Source organism: Lepidochelys kempii, chromosome 19 (genome assembly GCF_965140285.1).
Source record: "Lepidochelys kempii isolate rLepKem1 chromosome 19, rLepKem1.hap1, whole genome shotgun sequence".
Taxonomy (NCBI): Eukaryota; Metazoa; Chordata; order Testudines; family Cheloniidae; genus Lepidochelys; species Lepidochelys kempii.
In genome coordinates this window covers 9464592-9481480 of record NC_136398.1, presented here as the reverse complement: position 1 = coordinate 9481480, position 16889 = coordinate 9464592, and the positions used below count along the sequence as shown (strand labels likewise).

At 50.7% G+C, this 16889-nt stretch overlaps 1 protein-coding gene across 1 annotated transcript in view; it reads right to left on the bottom strand.

The window, feature by feature from the left end:
* EXTL1 (exostosin like glycosyltransferase 1) overlaps positions 1-14722 on the bottom strand; it is a 46677-nt gene extending 31955 nt beyond the window's left edge. Inside the window, exon 1 of the mRNA XM_073317779.2 lies at positions 12070-14722. Within this exon, the coding sequence (XP_073173880.1) occupies positions 12070-13004 (935 nt within the window). The 5' untranslated portion in view covers positions 13005-14722. The remainder of the gene's footprint in view (positions 1-12069) is intronic.
* Between the last annotated feature and the right edge of the window lie 2167 nt (positions 14723-16889).

The following is a 16889-nucleotide window of genomic DNA, read 5'->3' as shown; positions in this document are numbered from 1 at the left end:
AGGCTCAATAACTGGAAAGTGGTTTTTTTCCTCCCATATCTCCCCTTTGCCTTGTTTTTCTGACCACATTACATTTTCTTCTCATTAAAGGCCATGAGTCACAGATTTTAGTTCATCCACTTTCAAGCACCAGGTTAATGAAGCTGTTCTACGCCGATGGTCTGGGGCAGGCAGCTGCTCAATAAACCAAAACAGGTTAAGAACCCAGTGCTGCCTTGGTGAGTTAAGATTTGTTTGCAGAAACATTGGTGCTGATACCATGAGAAAATTGAACTGAAACTGCCATGGATGGACCCATTCTTGTGGGAGGGTTTCAGCCTGGCCCCCTGACCTCAGTGGGAGTTTGGCTGCTGGTTTCAGTGAGATCGGGACTGAGGGCTGAGAGTTCATGGATGGGCCACAGGTGTGCTTCGGGACGCACCTGTGCGCTCTGTGACCACTCTTGGGGAGCCCTGCTGAAAATGACAGGCCAAAACGTCCACCGTCTGCCAGTGGAGGGATAGCTTTAGGGGGGGAGGGATAGCTCAGTGGTTTGAGCATTGGCCTGCTAAACCCAGGGTTGTGTGTTCAATCCTTGAGGGGGCCATTTAGGGATGTGGGGCAAAAATTGGGGATTGGCCCTGCTTTGAGCAGGGGGTTGGACTAGATGACCTCCTGAGGCCCCTTCCAACCCTGATATTCTATGAATGCCAAGAGACCAACAGTGCTCTAGCCCTGCCTGCAGAGGGAGCTGCGCAGGGTGGGGAGGGAGCCCAATAGAAGATTTCCAAGCAGCTATGGGGCATCCACAGGAGACATGCTGGTTTCTGTGGCTGTCACGTCACATGGCCACTGTCCTGGTGGGAGTCCATGCAGAGCCCACCATGCCCCTGCACTGGATATAGACTGCTATGAGTGTCACCAGACACAGCCTCCCCTTCCCCGGAGACTGAGTGTGCTGGGCCCAAAGTACAGCCATCTCTACTAGCGCAGACCTCACGAGCCCTGGAGCGGGACTCCAGCCCTCACCTTGGGAAGAGCGAATGCTGGGCCGTCAGCCCAGCCCTGGCTCTTGTTTTTAATCAGTGTTTTCTTCCTGTAGCTGGAGATTACCAGCTCCTGATTTGGTACCGCCTGCCTCCTCAAGCAGCACAGCCGGCCCAGTGCGTGTCCTGCCTAGACCTAATGGAAGTGATATTTTCATTAAACGCCATATGGCGACTGTTACTAATATCCTGGTTTCTGCAGGTGGCTGGGCAGAAGGTACGTAAATCTGGTACATTTCTCTTTTCCAAGGGGCCAGCTGCCAGGGAAGTGTTATCAAGCCTTGTGCCTAGGACAGGCTAGCAGTAATGAGACGCGTTTTATCTTCACTGAGTACTTAACTACTCAATAGCAACCCCCCAGCACCCAGTGATCCCAGACCCCCCGACCCCGATGTCACCCAGTTACCCCCAGATACAGCCAGCAATGATCATGCTCATATGTCCAGGCCATCATGTGAGCAGTAGCCTTAGAGTTTATGGGGCACCAAGCTGCTGAGGGGCACTGAGGAATAGGGCTTTTGAGGACGGGCCCTTGGCTTCCCTGCACTTCCAGTCCTACAACTAGCTAGGACACTGTACAATAACCAAGGGGGATGGAGAGGGACCCTGGAGAAGCTGACTGCTGACTGCCAGGATTTTAGGGTTACTATCTGCATTTAACACATGGGGAAACTGAGGCAGGGAGCCATTAAGTGACTTGCCCAGGGTCACAGAGGAGTGTGTCAGAGCCACGATTAGGATTCGGGAGTTCCTGGCTCCCACGTCAGCATGCAGCCTGCTAGATCATGCCTCTCTCACCGCTCTTCCTCACAAGCCTCACAAGATTAGCCTCCAAAGAGTTTTTTAGGCTCACTCAAACCAGGGCTCACAAGGCATGTACTGATTTTACATCAGCCAGAGGGGCAGCCCGGCGCTTTCCAGCACTCACGTGCAAGCAAAGGCCCATTTTAATTCTTGACGCCGATGATCTGCGGGTGTTTAATGAATCTGTGCTACGGACAGTGTCTCTTTTCAGAGGACAGCGTCGTCGCATTCCCAGCTCAGACAAGACGATTGCTCATCTTCCCTTCATAATGGTCCTGGCCTCATCTCAGCTGCTCATGCAAAGATACCCTAGTATGCAAAATGCATTGCCAGGCGCAGTTATGTGTAATGTGCTGGGCGGGGAGGGGTGGTATCAGGGTGAGGCCGTTTTCATTAAGCAATTTTGTTAGCATTGTTACAGGAGCAAAATTCCACTGGCGTCAGCCTGCCTGTTCCCACCCATCCCCGCACGGGGAAGGATATTTTAACAAGGTGAGTGCAATAGAACTGATTACTGAGAAGCAAGGATGGTCTGGCTGCTAGTCAAAGACAAGGGGACTGGGAAGCGGGAAAGCTGGGGTTTGTTGCCTGCTCTGGGCAAGCAAACATGGCTTCAAAGGCCACATAAACGTGTGTGTGAATGGTGGCTGGGGAGGTTGGGCCAAACCATGTGTAAGGACACGCGGTAAGCATGCAGCACAGACATACCCCTGTTTTACCTTGGAGGACTCCTGCTGACGTCTGTGGGCGTGGAAGATGGTAGGGATTGATTGAACCCTACATTTTTCAAAGCAGTGGGTCAACAGGGGTGCTCCCACAATCCCTTTTTAAATGGCCACGAATTTGCAGTACCCAACCTCGGCCACCTGGGACCTGACTTTAAGAATCACTGAACCCTCTCCCCACTCTCCCCCAGGCCCACTGGAGTCCACGCAGACTGCGGGGGCCCTGCACCTTTGAAAATCAGGCCCAAGGGGTGTCAAGTTGGACACCCAGAACTGAGGCGTATCAGATGAGGCCACTTTGGCCAGTGTAGTCCTTGACCTCTGTTAATCAGCTGTAAAATGGTTGTAAGCCTCACATTCCAGGTAGGCATGAATTCACTGATCACAGAAATGGAGCACTGGAAGAGACCTCCGAAGGTCATGGAGATCCATTCATCCACCCTGAGGCAGGATCAAGTACATCTAGATCATCCCTGACAGGTGTTTAACCTGTTCTTAAAAACCAACATTTATCCCCACCAGCTAAAGGGCAAAGACCTTTTTTTTTTTTTTTTTTTTTTTTAAAGAGAGGAGTGAAGTAATTCCAGTGAAGTGCTCTGAAGTCCTCAGGTGGAAGGTACTAGAGAAATACAGTGTGTTAGGGGAACCTGATTCTCCTTTCCAGTAGGCGTAAATTACACTGATGTCCACTTTAAGGCCCATTTACACTGGCAGAGTGGTGTAAAGGAGCTTTGGTGTAAAAGAAACCAGGTCTGTAACGTTTTCATCCCCTCCCTGCCACCCCTTCTACCTGGGCTAATTGGCTGCCACGATGATTTTGCAAGGCAGTGCCCAGAGAGTTGGCAAAGTGCCATGAGAGCCTTTGGGATTAAAGCGCTGCATAAAGGCAAATTATTGTTGTTAACAGAAATACTTACGCATTATGGGTCCAGTATTGTCCTGCCGAGACAGTAGCAACTTGTGAACATGTTTGTGCCGTCACTGTCTTTCAATGAGGATCAGAAAGGCTAGGGTAGGATTAACTCGATACAGCTGTGATTGAAATAAAGCTCAATCAATCATTTCTCCCAGGGCCTTCTCCCATGTTGCCTGTTTCGTTCAGGAGGCTGCAAAATGTTTGTCTTTCTTTATGTACGTTGTTTTTCCCAGGTGGTTTTTGTTCTGTTTTTTGAAAGGATCTGGTTTGGGTTAAATTGGGTTTGATCCCGCAGAGCGCGGAGTGGTGCCTAAAAGGTGCTGCACCCCCACAGCGACCGACGGAAGTTGGTGGGGGATGCTCAGGATTGGGCCCTAACTTTGCACATCACGAAGGTCCGGGGTGGTGCTGCCCCAATGAGCCTTCACCCAGTGGGCTGGCAAATCTGTGCCAAACGGGGGCTGGCCCACAGGCACAGATAGGGTTTCCAGCTGCTCCCCTGGCCTTGTGCCTCCTTTGAAAATCTGGCCCTCCGTATCAATGTGAAGATTTCACTTGCTCTGCTTTGCAAGTGTCCGTGCATGATCACATGGGCACTTGGCATTCACATAGGGCCTGCTGCGGCAGTTGAAATGAATAGAAGTCTGGCCCTGTAAGGAGTGCAGGATCGAGCCCACAGCTCAGCGGAGTCCTAGGATGGCTGTTGGATAACCCTGTTAAATAATGTAACTCTTAGACATTCCTCCCACGCTCAGCCCTTCATCCTTCCAGGGTAGATCTGCATTCGGTTCCAGGCAGCTTACTGGGTGCAGATCTTTCCAATGAAACCTTTAAAAAACAAGCTTCCATTTGCTCTACATGGACTTTAAAGATCCCAGGGCACTTTTCAGAGGAGCAGGGGGGTTGCCTCAGCTTGCTTAGTCAAAATCTCCCCTTTCCCTCACATTGTATCACTAGGTGACCCTTGCGGTCCCTTCTAACTACTATGATCCTATGATTTCTTCTGGATTGACACCAGAATCTGGCCCACTGTTGGGGAGGACTCAGGGAGGAAGGGTGCAATGCAAATGTCAATTCTTAACCTTGCCAGTTCTTAAAAGTGTGCAGCACAGCAAGGGTTACTGTTGGCTAGGGAAATAGGAAATGTATCAAAGTTTTCTACCTTCTACCCATTCTCAGAGCCCTTTGTCACCTTGATCCCAGCTATGGAGTGAACCCTTCCACTCCATCCCATATGTCAGTCTGCCAGTCGGCCAGGTGCTCCCCAATTAAGTCTAATTCCATCCTCTGTTCAATGTAAATCTTCTTGTGCTTGCAAACCATTTTACTGGATTACTTGAGTATGGGGAGGGGAAGGCATTTCACTTTCCAAAGCTCCTTCTGGTGAAGATCTGACCTTGGTCCTGTCCGAACGGTGATTTTTCTCTTTCTGTACTAACCGTACCACTTCTATGATGCCTTTCATCTGAGGATCTCAACGTGCCCTGCTCAGACTAATGAATTAAGCCCCTATGAAACAGGGAAATACTACCCACATTTTGTAGTCAGGTGCTTAATGTGGCTGAAAAGCAGGCCTGCATATGCGTTTGACATAGCTTGGCCTAAAAGAACTGCCTCGGATCGGTGATAGTCTTAAACAGAACCCAGGAGTCCTGGGTCAAGATTTTTAAACAGCAGATGCCTAAAGCCAACTTCCTAAGTTCACGTTTAGATGCACAAATAAGTGGCCTAGTTTTTTCAAAAGGACTGAGTGCCCAGCAGCTCCCCCTGAAAACAGCTGGGGCTCAGTGCTTGGTGAGATAATAGAATCTCAGGGTTGGAAGGGACCTCAGGAGGTCATCTAGTCCAACCCCCTCTCAGAGCAGGACCAATCCCCAATTTTTGCCCCCAATCCCTAAATGGCCCCCTCAAGGATTGAATTCACAACCCTGGGTTTAGCAGGCCAATGCTCAAACCACTGAGTTATCCCTGCCCACCCCCTATTTAGGCCTGCCCCCATTTAGGCCTCATCCAGGTGCCTAAATATGGACTAACCTTAGGCACCCAGGCCCAGATCCTCACAGGTATTTACGTGCCTAAAGCCCACTGAAATCAATGGCAGTTGGCACCTAAATACCTTTTGGGAATCTGGGCACCCAGTCTGTAAATGGGGGCCTGCGTGACTTGCCCAGTGTGTTAGGAACAGAACCCAGGAGTCCGAGCTTACTGTTCTCAGGAAGGAACCAGAAACAACTCCCTTCCTTCACTGGGACATTCACATCAATGCCATATTACTCTTTTGGCCTGTGTCCCAGCTTCCGGCGGCCTCTGCACAAACGTTCGGACTCCTGCTCTCATAAGCCTCTCCCCAAACCAACGCACGTTAGCTGCTACCCACGTTCACGCTCTCCTTCTTGTACCGAGGACGCTTCCTGCTGGGCTGGCATTTTAATTCCTGGGGAACTGTTCCCTTTGTGATGGATGAGACATGAAGAGCGCCTGGCCTCTGACAGGAGGTGAAATCCAGCAGGTGGCCGGGTAGTTAAACTAATACACCGTTTATTTTAATTCTCGGGATAGCAATTACTGGGCTAGAACCACATTTAGCGCTCCAGGGCAAGGGGTGTTTTAATTATGCACGAGGCAGAGCTCTCCAGGCTGACAATGCCTCTGTCACGTGCACAAGAAATAAACCCTCGCTTTGTCTCTTGGGAGTACGAGGGATCCTGAAATAGTTGCAGAGAGAGACGCTCGCCAGAGGTGGAGGACACAGACGGGCTCAGAGAGGGTGAGTACCTAAACCTCCTGTGACTCAGGATCATAGTATCGCAGGGTTGGCAGGGACCTCAGGAGGTCATCCAGTCCAACCCCCTGCTCGAAGCAGGGCCAATCCCCAATTTTTGCCCCACATACCTAAATGGCCCCCTCAAGGATTGAACTCACAACCCTGGGTTTAGCAGGCCCATGCTCAAACCACTGAGCTGTCCCCTGATCTTCAGGAACATCCGCACTTTGAGCTGCGGGTCTGATTCCCAGCACGAAGCGACCTATCCAAGCAGCGGGGGCGGGGGGCTAGCCCCCCTAGGATGTGCCTGTCCGAGACCACAGGTATCCTCAAAGGCATCCCGACCCCAGCCCCTGGAAGACAGATCGGGAAACGCACATCAGGGAATGACCTGTCCTGATTCTCCCTAAGCTCCCTGACACAAACACCCTTGACTTGATTGTGATCTCACGTGCACTGGTGCAAATCCATTGACTGCAATGAGGTTCTCGTGAGCACCGTCTGTGTTCAGAGAGGGAAAAACATTCCTTCCTTCTGATTCTCAACCGGGCTTGGCAGTGGGTCCAGGCTGCTCCCATTCCCTTCTGAGTGGGAGGCTTCACCAGTCATTTCTAGACCCTGGGCCAAATCCTGGCCCGGGCTGTGCTGCTGCAAGGCCCCAGGGCACACCCTCAGGGAGTGTTATTGCTCCTGTTTTACAGAGGGGAAAAATGAGGCAGAGAGGGAGATTGTGGCAGAGGCAGGAACAGGGAGACCCAGCCCTGTCCAGTCACAGCACCCCCTTTCCCATGGGACCCCTTCATGGCAACTCTCCATATCCACTTGCAGGCTCTCAGGGCCTTGGTCATGCTTTACTCCATTGTAGTGAGTTCTCCTTTTCTGGGCCCCTTTCCCTTCTAGTCTCTTCCACGCAAGAATCCTGATCAGGGCTGCCCTGTGCTCCATGGTCCTGTTTCTCAGCGAGGGCTGCTTTCCTCTTTCCCTCTGCCATGCCAAGCCGCAGGACCTGGTAGCCTCACCAGGATGCACTGCTCCGGGGACCTGATGTGGCAGCTCTTGCCACCCGCTTGGCGGGCAGGATCTGACGCCGCCCTGGACGTCTCTGCCGTTCTGACCCATCCACGATCTCCTCTCACCAGTCCGCACGAGACCTGGGAGGCTGGGTTTCTGGTAGCTTTCCAGTTAACAGAATCGGTCGCCTCAGCCCTCTGAGCCACACAGGGAAAGGCCCCCCATGGGGGCAGGCTACGGAGAGGCCTTCACGGAGTTCCTGCTTCAGCCACTGCGTCCTGCAAGGCGGGCGAGACTGCCAGGGGCCTTTGGAATTCTGATGGATCTTTTCTCATTTCCCTGGCTCCTCGGAGTCTCCCTGCAGCCCCTGATAATCTGCTCCACCTGATGACACACGCAGGCCACATATTAACCTCCCGCTACCTCCTAATGCCAGCGGCCGACGATGGCTCTAATGCTGTTGCCCTGAGAGGCCTTTCCTGTTGATCCGATCTCCCTGCGAGACGGAGATATTATGAATCTATTATGGGGCTGCTGAAGGGCATCTGTCGCTGAGCAGAGACGAGCAAAGACAGAAAGCCTTGGTGGGTTCTGGAGAGACCCATCCTCTCCGCCCGTGTTGGTGCCAGGCCTCATGTTCTCAGTGAGCGCTGCCTTCTACCCATCGTCAAAAGAAGCTAGAGCACTAGCAAGTGCCTGCTTCCCAGACTAGCTGCCTTCACCCGGATCTGGACAAGACCCACCTTTCAGCCTGGGAGGTAGCTCAGTGCCTTAAGGCCTGTTCCCGCCTTGGCATCTTCTGAGGCTGCCAACAAAGGGGGCTCTGATGTGGAGACTTGGCCACTAGGGAGAGCTTGGCAGCAATTAAGGTGCCAGCCTGAGACTCACAAGGCCTGGGTGTGATCCCCAGCTCTGCCACAGACTCCCTGGGTGACCTTGGGCAAGTCACTTCCTCCCTCTCTGCCTCAGTTTCCCATCTGTACAATGGGAATAACAGCACTGCCTTGCCTTACAGGGTTGTATGAAGATAAACACATGACAGATCAGGAGCTGCTTGGACATGACAGTGATGGGAGCCGTGTGAGTCCTACAGCTAGGAAGCTCACCAGCCCTCGGACGGTTATGGGCTTTATCCCTACCAACCAGTGATCTAGAGGCAAAGGAAGGCACTCTATCCTGTGCCCATGGCAGCCAACCCCCAGAATCGTTGTTGTGAACCCAGTCACTACTTGAATGCGAGATCCTCAGTGTCTGAAAAAGCCAGTAGCCTTATTAAACCTTAGCTAGAGTCGGCTCGAGGAACTAATGATCTTTAGTTAATGAAACCATATTGAACAGACCTTTAAAAAATACCAACATGTATATCTTCCCCAGGGCTTTGCAGCCATAGTGTGGCCCCTGGGAGCTGCCACTACCAAGACTCCTATGATCTGACAAGCACCAACCGTCCCCTCCCCTTGGGGAAGAGAGCAGAGAATGAATGGGACCTCCCACCCCCACAAAAAAAAACTCTTCCCAGTGCTGCACTAAAGGATATAATTGCTGCGGACGGGCGGAGCCATCCCTGGGATGTGCAAACCTAGTGACGCTGTTATGATCCATAATGACACCCCAACCCCGGCTGGAGGAGTTAGTTCAAGAGGCTAGGTGTGCAGTTTGGGATGGCGATACTCCCTGGATGCACCTCTTCAAACCCTACCAAGGCTGTCTCAGCCCTTCTGCCTTGGGAGGTAGCTATACTGAGTCCCATGCACCTTACTGTGTGAGGGTCTTTCAGACGAACCTTGAGAACTGAGCTGGCAAAGGTCAAAGGTCCCCAGGCTATTTCTGAGAGAGGATAGGGGGTCTTTAACCAGCGTTTTCCCTCCCCCCAGCACTGCATGGCACACTGGGTGCTGCCCCCCGCCTCAGAGGTGGCTGTGTTTCTGGTGTGCTGTACGTATAGGGTTTCATCCCGGGCTAGCTTTGTCATTGGCTTCAACGAGAGCAGGAGCCGACCAACGCAACTGCTACCTAGGTGGGCTCAAGTGTCCGAGTTTGGCATTCAGTTAGATTGTGTGGAAGGTGCTGTGCAGGATTTCAGGGCAAGGAAAGGGGAGGAAATGAAAGTCCAGAGGGGCCCCACTCATTAGGACTCTGTGCAGAGCCCCGTGACCTCTACTAGGTGCTGCTCAGAGTGGCATTGAGATACTCCAGAGGAAGCCATTGCATCCATCCCGTCTCAGCCATCTAAGGTACCCCAGCAAGGGCATGGAGAGGAGGCGTCATGGGGAGCCGGGTGAGGGTTTAGAGAAGCAGCATAGCAAAGGCAGAGATGGAGGCAAAGCAAAAGGATGTGGGGAGGCTAGAGAGAGAGAGAGCGTAGCAAGGGGACCACTGCAGGGATGCTACCAAGAGCCACTGAGAGTAGCATGATGTGGGGACACCCTGACGGACGGTGCATGGAGAGAACACAGACAGGGAAGAGCAGTGCAGGGAACATGGTCAGTGCAGATGTTTGTTGGGGACCCAGAGTGCCAGCTCGGTGGATGAGGTACCTTCAGACTGCAAAGCCGGGTCTAGATGAGAGTTACCCACCCCTGGGACAGACATGGCCTCTCAAACCTCTGGAGCTGATCTGAAGCTACCCACAGCTGGGGCAGGCGCATCCTGGGATCCATCGCACACTTTGACCTGCACTGCTGTAGTGGTCAACCAGCGCCAGAAGTCTGTTTCCTATGTGCCTGGCTGCCTGTGGAGTATAAAATGCCCACTCGAATCTACTGGGCAGAGTTTCATCCCTTATATTTAAAACTAGAGGCATCAGGACTTCTGACTGAACAACTCCCACTGGGATCCCTAGTGATGGAGTATAAAAGTAAGGGGACAAAACAGTCCTTATTCTCCTCTCATCATTCCACTATGTCTAATGACTCCCTCTGCTGGGTCTCATCTTGCTAACTGATAGCAACGGGCTTGAACCGAAACCCTGAATCGGAGTGCGTACACACATTGACCGTCAGGAAAGTGACTCGTTGACAACCATCATCAATAACAGCTCAGAGGAAAATTAAAATGCAGGAATTGCCAGACTGGAGCAGACCAGGGGTCCATCTCATTCAAAAGCCTGTCTCCAACGGGGACCAGCACCACTGTGGGGCCAAGAAACTCCAAAGTGAACAATTATAGAATTGCCTGCCCGCAGGGGGAGTCTACCTAACCACCACCATCGGTTAGTGGGTGGCTCATGCCCTGGAGCCAATCTCGCCTCACCTGAATGTTCCTGCTGCTGGAACCCTTCGGTCAGTGATCATTTGCAGTCACAAGAATGCCCGGTGGCACTGAGCTGAGCCTGACGCCACAACATGGCCCTGCTGGAAAATCCCACTTGAACCAGTGCACGCTCAGCTACAGCCCTTCAAGGAACCGAGCGGCTCCGGAGAGATGCTAAGCGCTCTCAATGTAAAGTCAATGGGACACGTCGCTGTTCAGCACCGCTCAGGATCAGACTCTATGGCTGCGTCTACATTGCAAAAAAACCCACCCCAGAAACATGGCAACGAGTCTCAGAGCCCAGGGCTACAGACTCGAGCTCCCACTATGATATCTAAGGTGCGGATGTTTCCATTTGGGCTAAGGCAGGCTCTAGACTCGCTTCCCTGGCTGGGTTTCAGAGCCCCGGCTCCAGCCTGAGCGGGAACGTCTAGGCTGCTATTTGTAGTACCATTGCATGAGCCCGAGTCTGTAGACCCGGGCTCTGAGACGCACTGCTGCTAGGGGCGTTGGGTTTTTTTGGCAGTGTAGACGCACCTACGGGTACAGCGGCACTCAAGCTGAAGGTGGAATTTCCAGCTTGGGTAGCCAGATGCACACAGGACAGACCAGCCACCCGAGTAAGTCCCTAGTGTCCCAGGCAAGATTGTACTTGGGGCAGCTAGCCATCCTGCTGCCTTCACCCCCATGGCTATGCTTCTATATTTAGCCGCGAGGTCAATTAAAGGTAGCACACGTGTGTCTACCTGAGCTGGTAATAACACCTCCAGCTTGAGTGTAGATGTGATCTTAGTGAGTAAAGACTCTAACAACCACGGCATTGCAACAGCTCAGCAGTAATCCCCGTCATTACCAAACTGAGAAGTTCTGCCTAGAATCAGTATTCCGATAAAACAACCTCTCCACCAGCCAAGGCACTGCTATGGTCCAAGGGCCGAAAGCCTGGATCCAGATTTCAAGCACCACCACGTTAGGGGGTGTTCAGCTCTGAGGGTTTAGTCTGGGCTCAGCTCCAATAAAAATATTTATGCTGGGGCGGGGGACGAGGGGAGCAAGTATCATTCCTCTCTGCTGGAATTCTGGAAAAAAGCAAATCTCCTATTAGAGGGGCAGCTGTGCTGATCGCAGATAAGAGCAGCTCTCACTAGATTATTTGAACTTTAATACAGAACAGGCACGCCCTGCATTTCACTTCCCATCACGGAAATTAAGCAGTGATTTATACAGCAGGATGGGAAGGGGGAAGATGACTAGAGAAATTACCCCTGTCTGTTATGTGACTCGAAATGTTCAGGGCCAGATCTTCAGCTGGTGTAAATCATCACAGCCAATGAAGCAATGGCCATTTACATCAGCGGAGGATTTGATTCTCAGCCAGGAGAGACCTCTTTTCCTCCCTTCTTCCTCTGTCTTTGCATTTTCATTGGCTAACTACATTCCAGTGCACTATTTATCTTGGTCCAGAGCCTCGGCTCGTGTGGAGTTTCCTCCATCCCCTAGGGATTTCACCCATAAATCACATCTCAACATCAGTAATGATTGGAGTACATCTTAACATCAGTAATGACTTACTTTTCATAGTCAGAGTTATCCTTGTCACAGCGTGTGTCCTTGTGTTTCTCCCAGTCTTTGCCATGTCTGCAGGTGGTCAGGGAGATGATATCCTTGCCATTATGGATATGGTGTAATGCATTCCTGGTGTCAGAACCAATGCCAGTCAGGTACCTTTTCCCTTTAAAAGCCAACTTGTACTTCTTCTTAGGAGGCACAGAATTCTGGTACAGCCAGCCCCTCTCTCCACCCTTCTGAGGATGCTCCTTCGAAAACAAAGGGATGGAGATATCAAAGCCAGGCCTGAAGTTCTCAACATAAAAACTTGCCTTGGCCAGGATGGCCTGTCCAATGTCAAAGCCCAGATCCTCTGTGTAATTCGGCCAGGTGCCTGAGTAAAGATTAAATATCAGATGGTTTCGGCCGTCGTTCCATAGAGGGAAACCTTGGATTTTATCGTTGATGTTGTGAACGTACTGGATGGAGAGATGATCCCTATCCAAAGTATCAATATTTAGGATAAAGAGGCAGGCTTCTTCTGGGTTGGAGGTGTAGTATCGGGAATCCTCAATGGATGTGATTATTTTGAGGTAACTTTCTGACACCGGGTCCTCTCTCTCCATGGGGTAGACAAAGACCTTGAAACCATGTTTCTCACACCTCGAAAAATCAAAGCAAGTTTCCATGCGGCACCTGCTGTGCTTATAGATGTTCATTCTTGACTCCCTTCTGACTTTGGCAGATTGTTTGTGGGGGCCTCCATCACTCTGAAGTTCTTCGGGATCTGCAAAGCTCTTGAGGAGGGACCTGTCCGTCCAGCGGGGCCAGTTCTTCAGCACTGTGGCTTTCTTTCTGGAGAGGAAGGCCAGGCGTCTTAGTTGGTCTCCTCCAAAGAAGAAAAGCAGAAGCCAAGAGGCAAAGAAAGTTATGAAAATGTATTTCTTCCTGGTCTGCATATGTTCATCTGGGACCCTGACTCCTCATTTGAACCAGGAGGAGGTGAACTTAATCAGCAGGTAGATTCAGAAAGGAAGATCATTCCAGTGGACTCCGTTCGCAATCCAAAGTCCACTAGCCAATGGCAGCTTCCGAACTGGAGTGGGAGCAATTCGGAGCATGTGTTTTGTATCCTGTCTTTTTCAGGACTTCGGAGCACTGTATTAATCTGTAGGCTCTTCCAGCATTTCCAGCTCCACACACTTCAAATTGGACTCTTGTTGCTTTTCTTATTTAAAATCTGTTCTCCTCCCATGGAGATTTAATAGCAAAGCTTCCCTAGCACCATTCGGTTCTGTACCCTTCAATTTCTTGACGCCGTACAAGATTTCCAAACTGTCTGATTCTGTCTTCTATAATGCAATATTTATTTCAGCATGAAATTGTGTTAAGCAATGATCATTTTTCTACCACTGCTTGGCCTGGCTCTTAAACCCCTGGAGAAAAAGGTTACACCATTCCTTTCTCTTGGGTTAATACTCTGTGTCATTTTAATCAGCTCCCCCACACTTCACTGTTTTAGTTCAGATGTAGGATTTTTTGCCCCAGTCCCTTCAGACTTCTCTATGTATCAAAAGTTTACACTTTCCTGCAGGCAGCAGATAAATGTCTCTCTGAGTGGCTCACTCTAATGCTCTCATTTAGAAATCTTTTCCTTTCCACTTCTGACAGCTTTTAATCTCAGTCTCCCCTTTACCTTCAATGGTCCATAGATAGAGATCACCACTTCCTCTGCCATTGAAGAGCTTCAAGAGAGCAGCCGGGGCTCCAATCTGCTATCCTTCGATTGATCTGTCTGTGGAGCTTTGACTTCTAGCTTCTTGCTGTGTTTGGGGAGCATTTCCAGTTAAAGAGATCGCAGTGCTGAAGGCATGTCCCCATGCCCTTTCCACAGATGATCAAAGCAGCTCTTGGTCACTAATTGATCAGAGTTATACTGACATCCTCAGCCTCATTAGAGTCTTTGGAGGTCTTTTAGGAGTAAGCTCTCTGCACTTTCTGCCTGTTATTAAGCTCTCTCTTTCTCTTTATCCCCTTTGGTTAGCCCTTTCTCTCTGAGTGGAGAGTTATTTCTGTATGTGTATGGGGTTTTTTTTTACCTCCCACTTCTCTGGGTGGATGAAGAACTATGCTCTCTCACCTTACCTTCTGTAATTAGCCCCCTCTACCTCTGTGTGCATGTATGGCATGTACATATTTATACAGAACATGTCCTAGTTACTGTACCTAGTCACCTTTCTCTCTGCCTGCCTATTTTCTCTCTGTTTCCGTGTCGTCCTCTCTAATCCATGATTAATTTCTTCTTGCTCTCCACTCACTTCCTCTTCTCTCACTCTCTATTAAACTACATTTATATCTTTTTCTCCCCAATCCTCTATTTTTTCTCTTGCTGACTACTTATCCTGCTCTCTTTCTGGGTATGTATCTGGCTTGATCGCCTTTCGGTCTCTCAGGACTTCTATGTTGGTCTCTTTCTCTGTGTGTGTCTATCTTGAGCTCTCTCTCTCTCTATTTATTTTTATTTCCATTTTCTTTCTGAGCCCCCCTGTGCTTCTTTCTAGCTGCCTATCTGGGGTCTAGTCATCCGTCCCTCTACTTCTCTCTCTGGCTCTCTCCCTCTCAGCCTGCCAAGCAGCAGCTGTCACACAGCGTTCTAATGCCACTTTCACAACCTTCCATCCCGGCCCCGCCCACTCGTCTCTCATTCGTCCCCCACCCCCTCAGGGGGCGGGGCTTCTACTTAACTCCTTCCTAACCGAGCCGCAAAAGAGGGGAGGGGCCTGGAAAGGTCCTGGGCTTGCGCTCCGATTGGCTGTTAGGCGCCCGCCCGCAAGAAGGGGATCTGCGGGGCTGCGTGTGCGGCGAATCCCAAGGCAGGGGGGGTCTTCTCTGCTCCTGTCTCATCCCGTCCCAATGGGGGTGCAGCCGCCCCCCCCCCAGTAGGAGCCTGGGAGGGGAGCCTAAGCCTGACAAAGGCACTGTGTTGGTAAGGCCTCGGGAGAGAGCCTATAAATCGCCCCCCACCACACACGCACCGGCTAGTCGTAACAGGGATTCATATATAGGGGGAATCCAGGTGCACCCCTTACAGTGATGTGATTGGCCCAGGGAAGTGCCAGGGGGATCTTCTCTCCATCCCCCCGAGCCAGCATGGAATCAGACCTGGCTTTATTTAGAGAGAAAGCTAAATAACCCCCACCACCTCCTAGGTGACTTAACAGTGATTTGCTTGTAAGGGGGATTTTCCCCACGCCCTGCCACCAAAGAATCCTGGCAGCGATTTATTCCCAGAATCGGATGAGCAGGAAAAATTCACACACCCCGGGCATCTTCTTAGCCGTTCATTGTAGGCAGGAAGAGGGAAAATATCCCGCATGGCCTCTGAGTATTCAGAGCAGAGATCTGGTTTTAGAGGAGAAGCAGGGAAGTCCCCATAAGATGTCATTTATCAGGGAGGGAGAATGCCAGGAAATCCAACCTTCTTCCCCCCACCCCATTGCCGTCACCACACAGACACTCCTGTAGCCTTGTCAGCGATTTCTTTGCGCTCCCCTCAGCCAGCCACTGTGCCAGCAATTCAGTTTCCCTTTTGGAGCCTGATGCTGATTACAGAGCTCTGGGCACAGCAGGAGGGAGAAAGAATCAGCTCTCATACTTTCTGGAAAATGATTATTTAGAGATAGGAGCCCTGAAAGCACTGGGCCGAGTAAACTCCATTGAATTCAGTGCACCTGATTCTCCTATCTGACCAAGGTGATGTCATTGATCTCAATGGAGTTGATCCAGATTTGCCCCGGTGTACATGAGAGGAGATGCAGGCCCGGGGCTGTGTTTAACATAATAAATTCTCTGCTGATCAACTCATAATAACGTTTCTTTGGTTCAGTGTTGTCATTTGGATTCCCACAAAATCCCGCTGGGCCAGAGGGATCAATTCTGGTTTACACCGGCTTGGGGAGCTGCCTTCCTGACTGGAAAGTAATTTGATGACAGACCCCCAGTGGTGTCTCACCAGGTTTTCCTAAAGTCAAGGTAGCAGCACCTTGTTTGTTATGAGGGAGCACCAGTGTTCCTCGCAGACTTTAACTGGGAAGAAGCAGACTCTAGTGAGCGTCAGGACCCCTGGGCTATTTTCCCAGGTGTGTCACTGACACGTTAACCTTTAACCCACCTTAACCTTCGTTTCCTCATAGATACCATGCATATATATTTAATACCCACTGTCGCCGCCTGCCTCACAGGGCAGTTGTGAGAATTAATATTTGGAAAGTGCCTTAAGAGTGTAGCCTACAGGGAGAGGTATTTACAAGGGTGTAAGTTAAGGCAGTAATGTAATAAGCCTACAAGAACTTAGCTAAACAAGGCATAAGGCTCAAAACCCTTAGCATAAGCAGCTAACCAGGAGTAAGATATCACAAAATAGGATGGTATAATGACTAAACTGCTGGCAGGTAACCACAAGATGCTAGTTTATACCAGCCTGGGATATTTTACATTAGGAACATGAGCAGATGCCTGACCACAAGCGTGCCGTGGTAACCGAGGTATGTGCTGAGAAGCTTGAGTGCAAAGGCCTAGTAAACTGAGGGAGAAGGGCACCCCACCACTACTAGGGAATGGACCGACAAATCAGGGGAAAGGGCTGAACTCTCTACCGAATGTGCCTTAGGCAGAATGACATCAGCATTATAAACACGTTCTAACAGTTGTGTCCCAGCCTGTATGCCTTGGGAGATGTAACTCTTGGGAGATGCCAGGATGATGACCACTTGTGGTGATGATGTTAAGGATGAGGATGACGGACACTTCGGGTCCTTTTGCAAGGGATGGGGGAGGATGTGGAT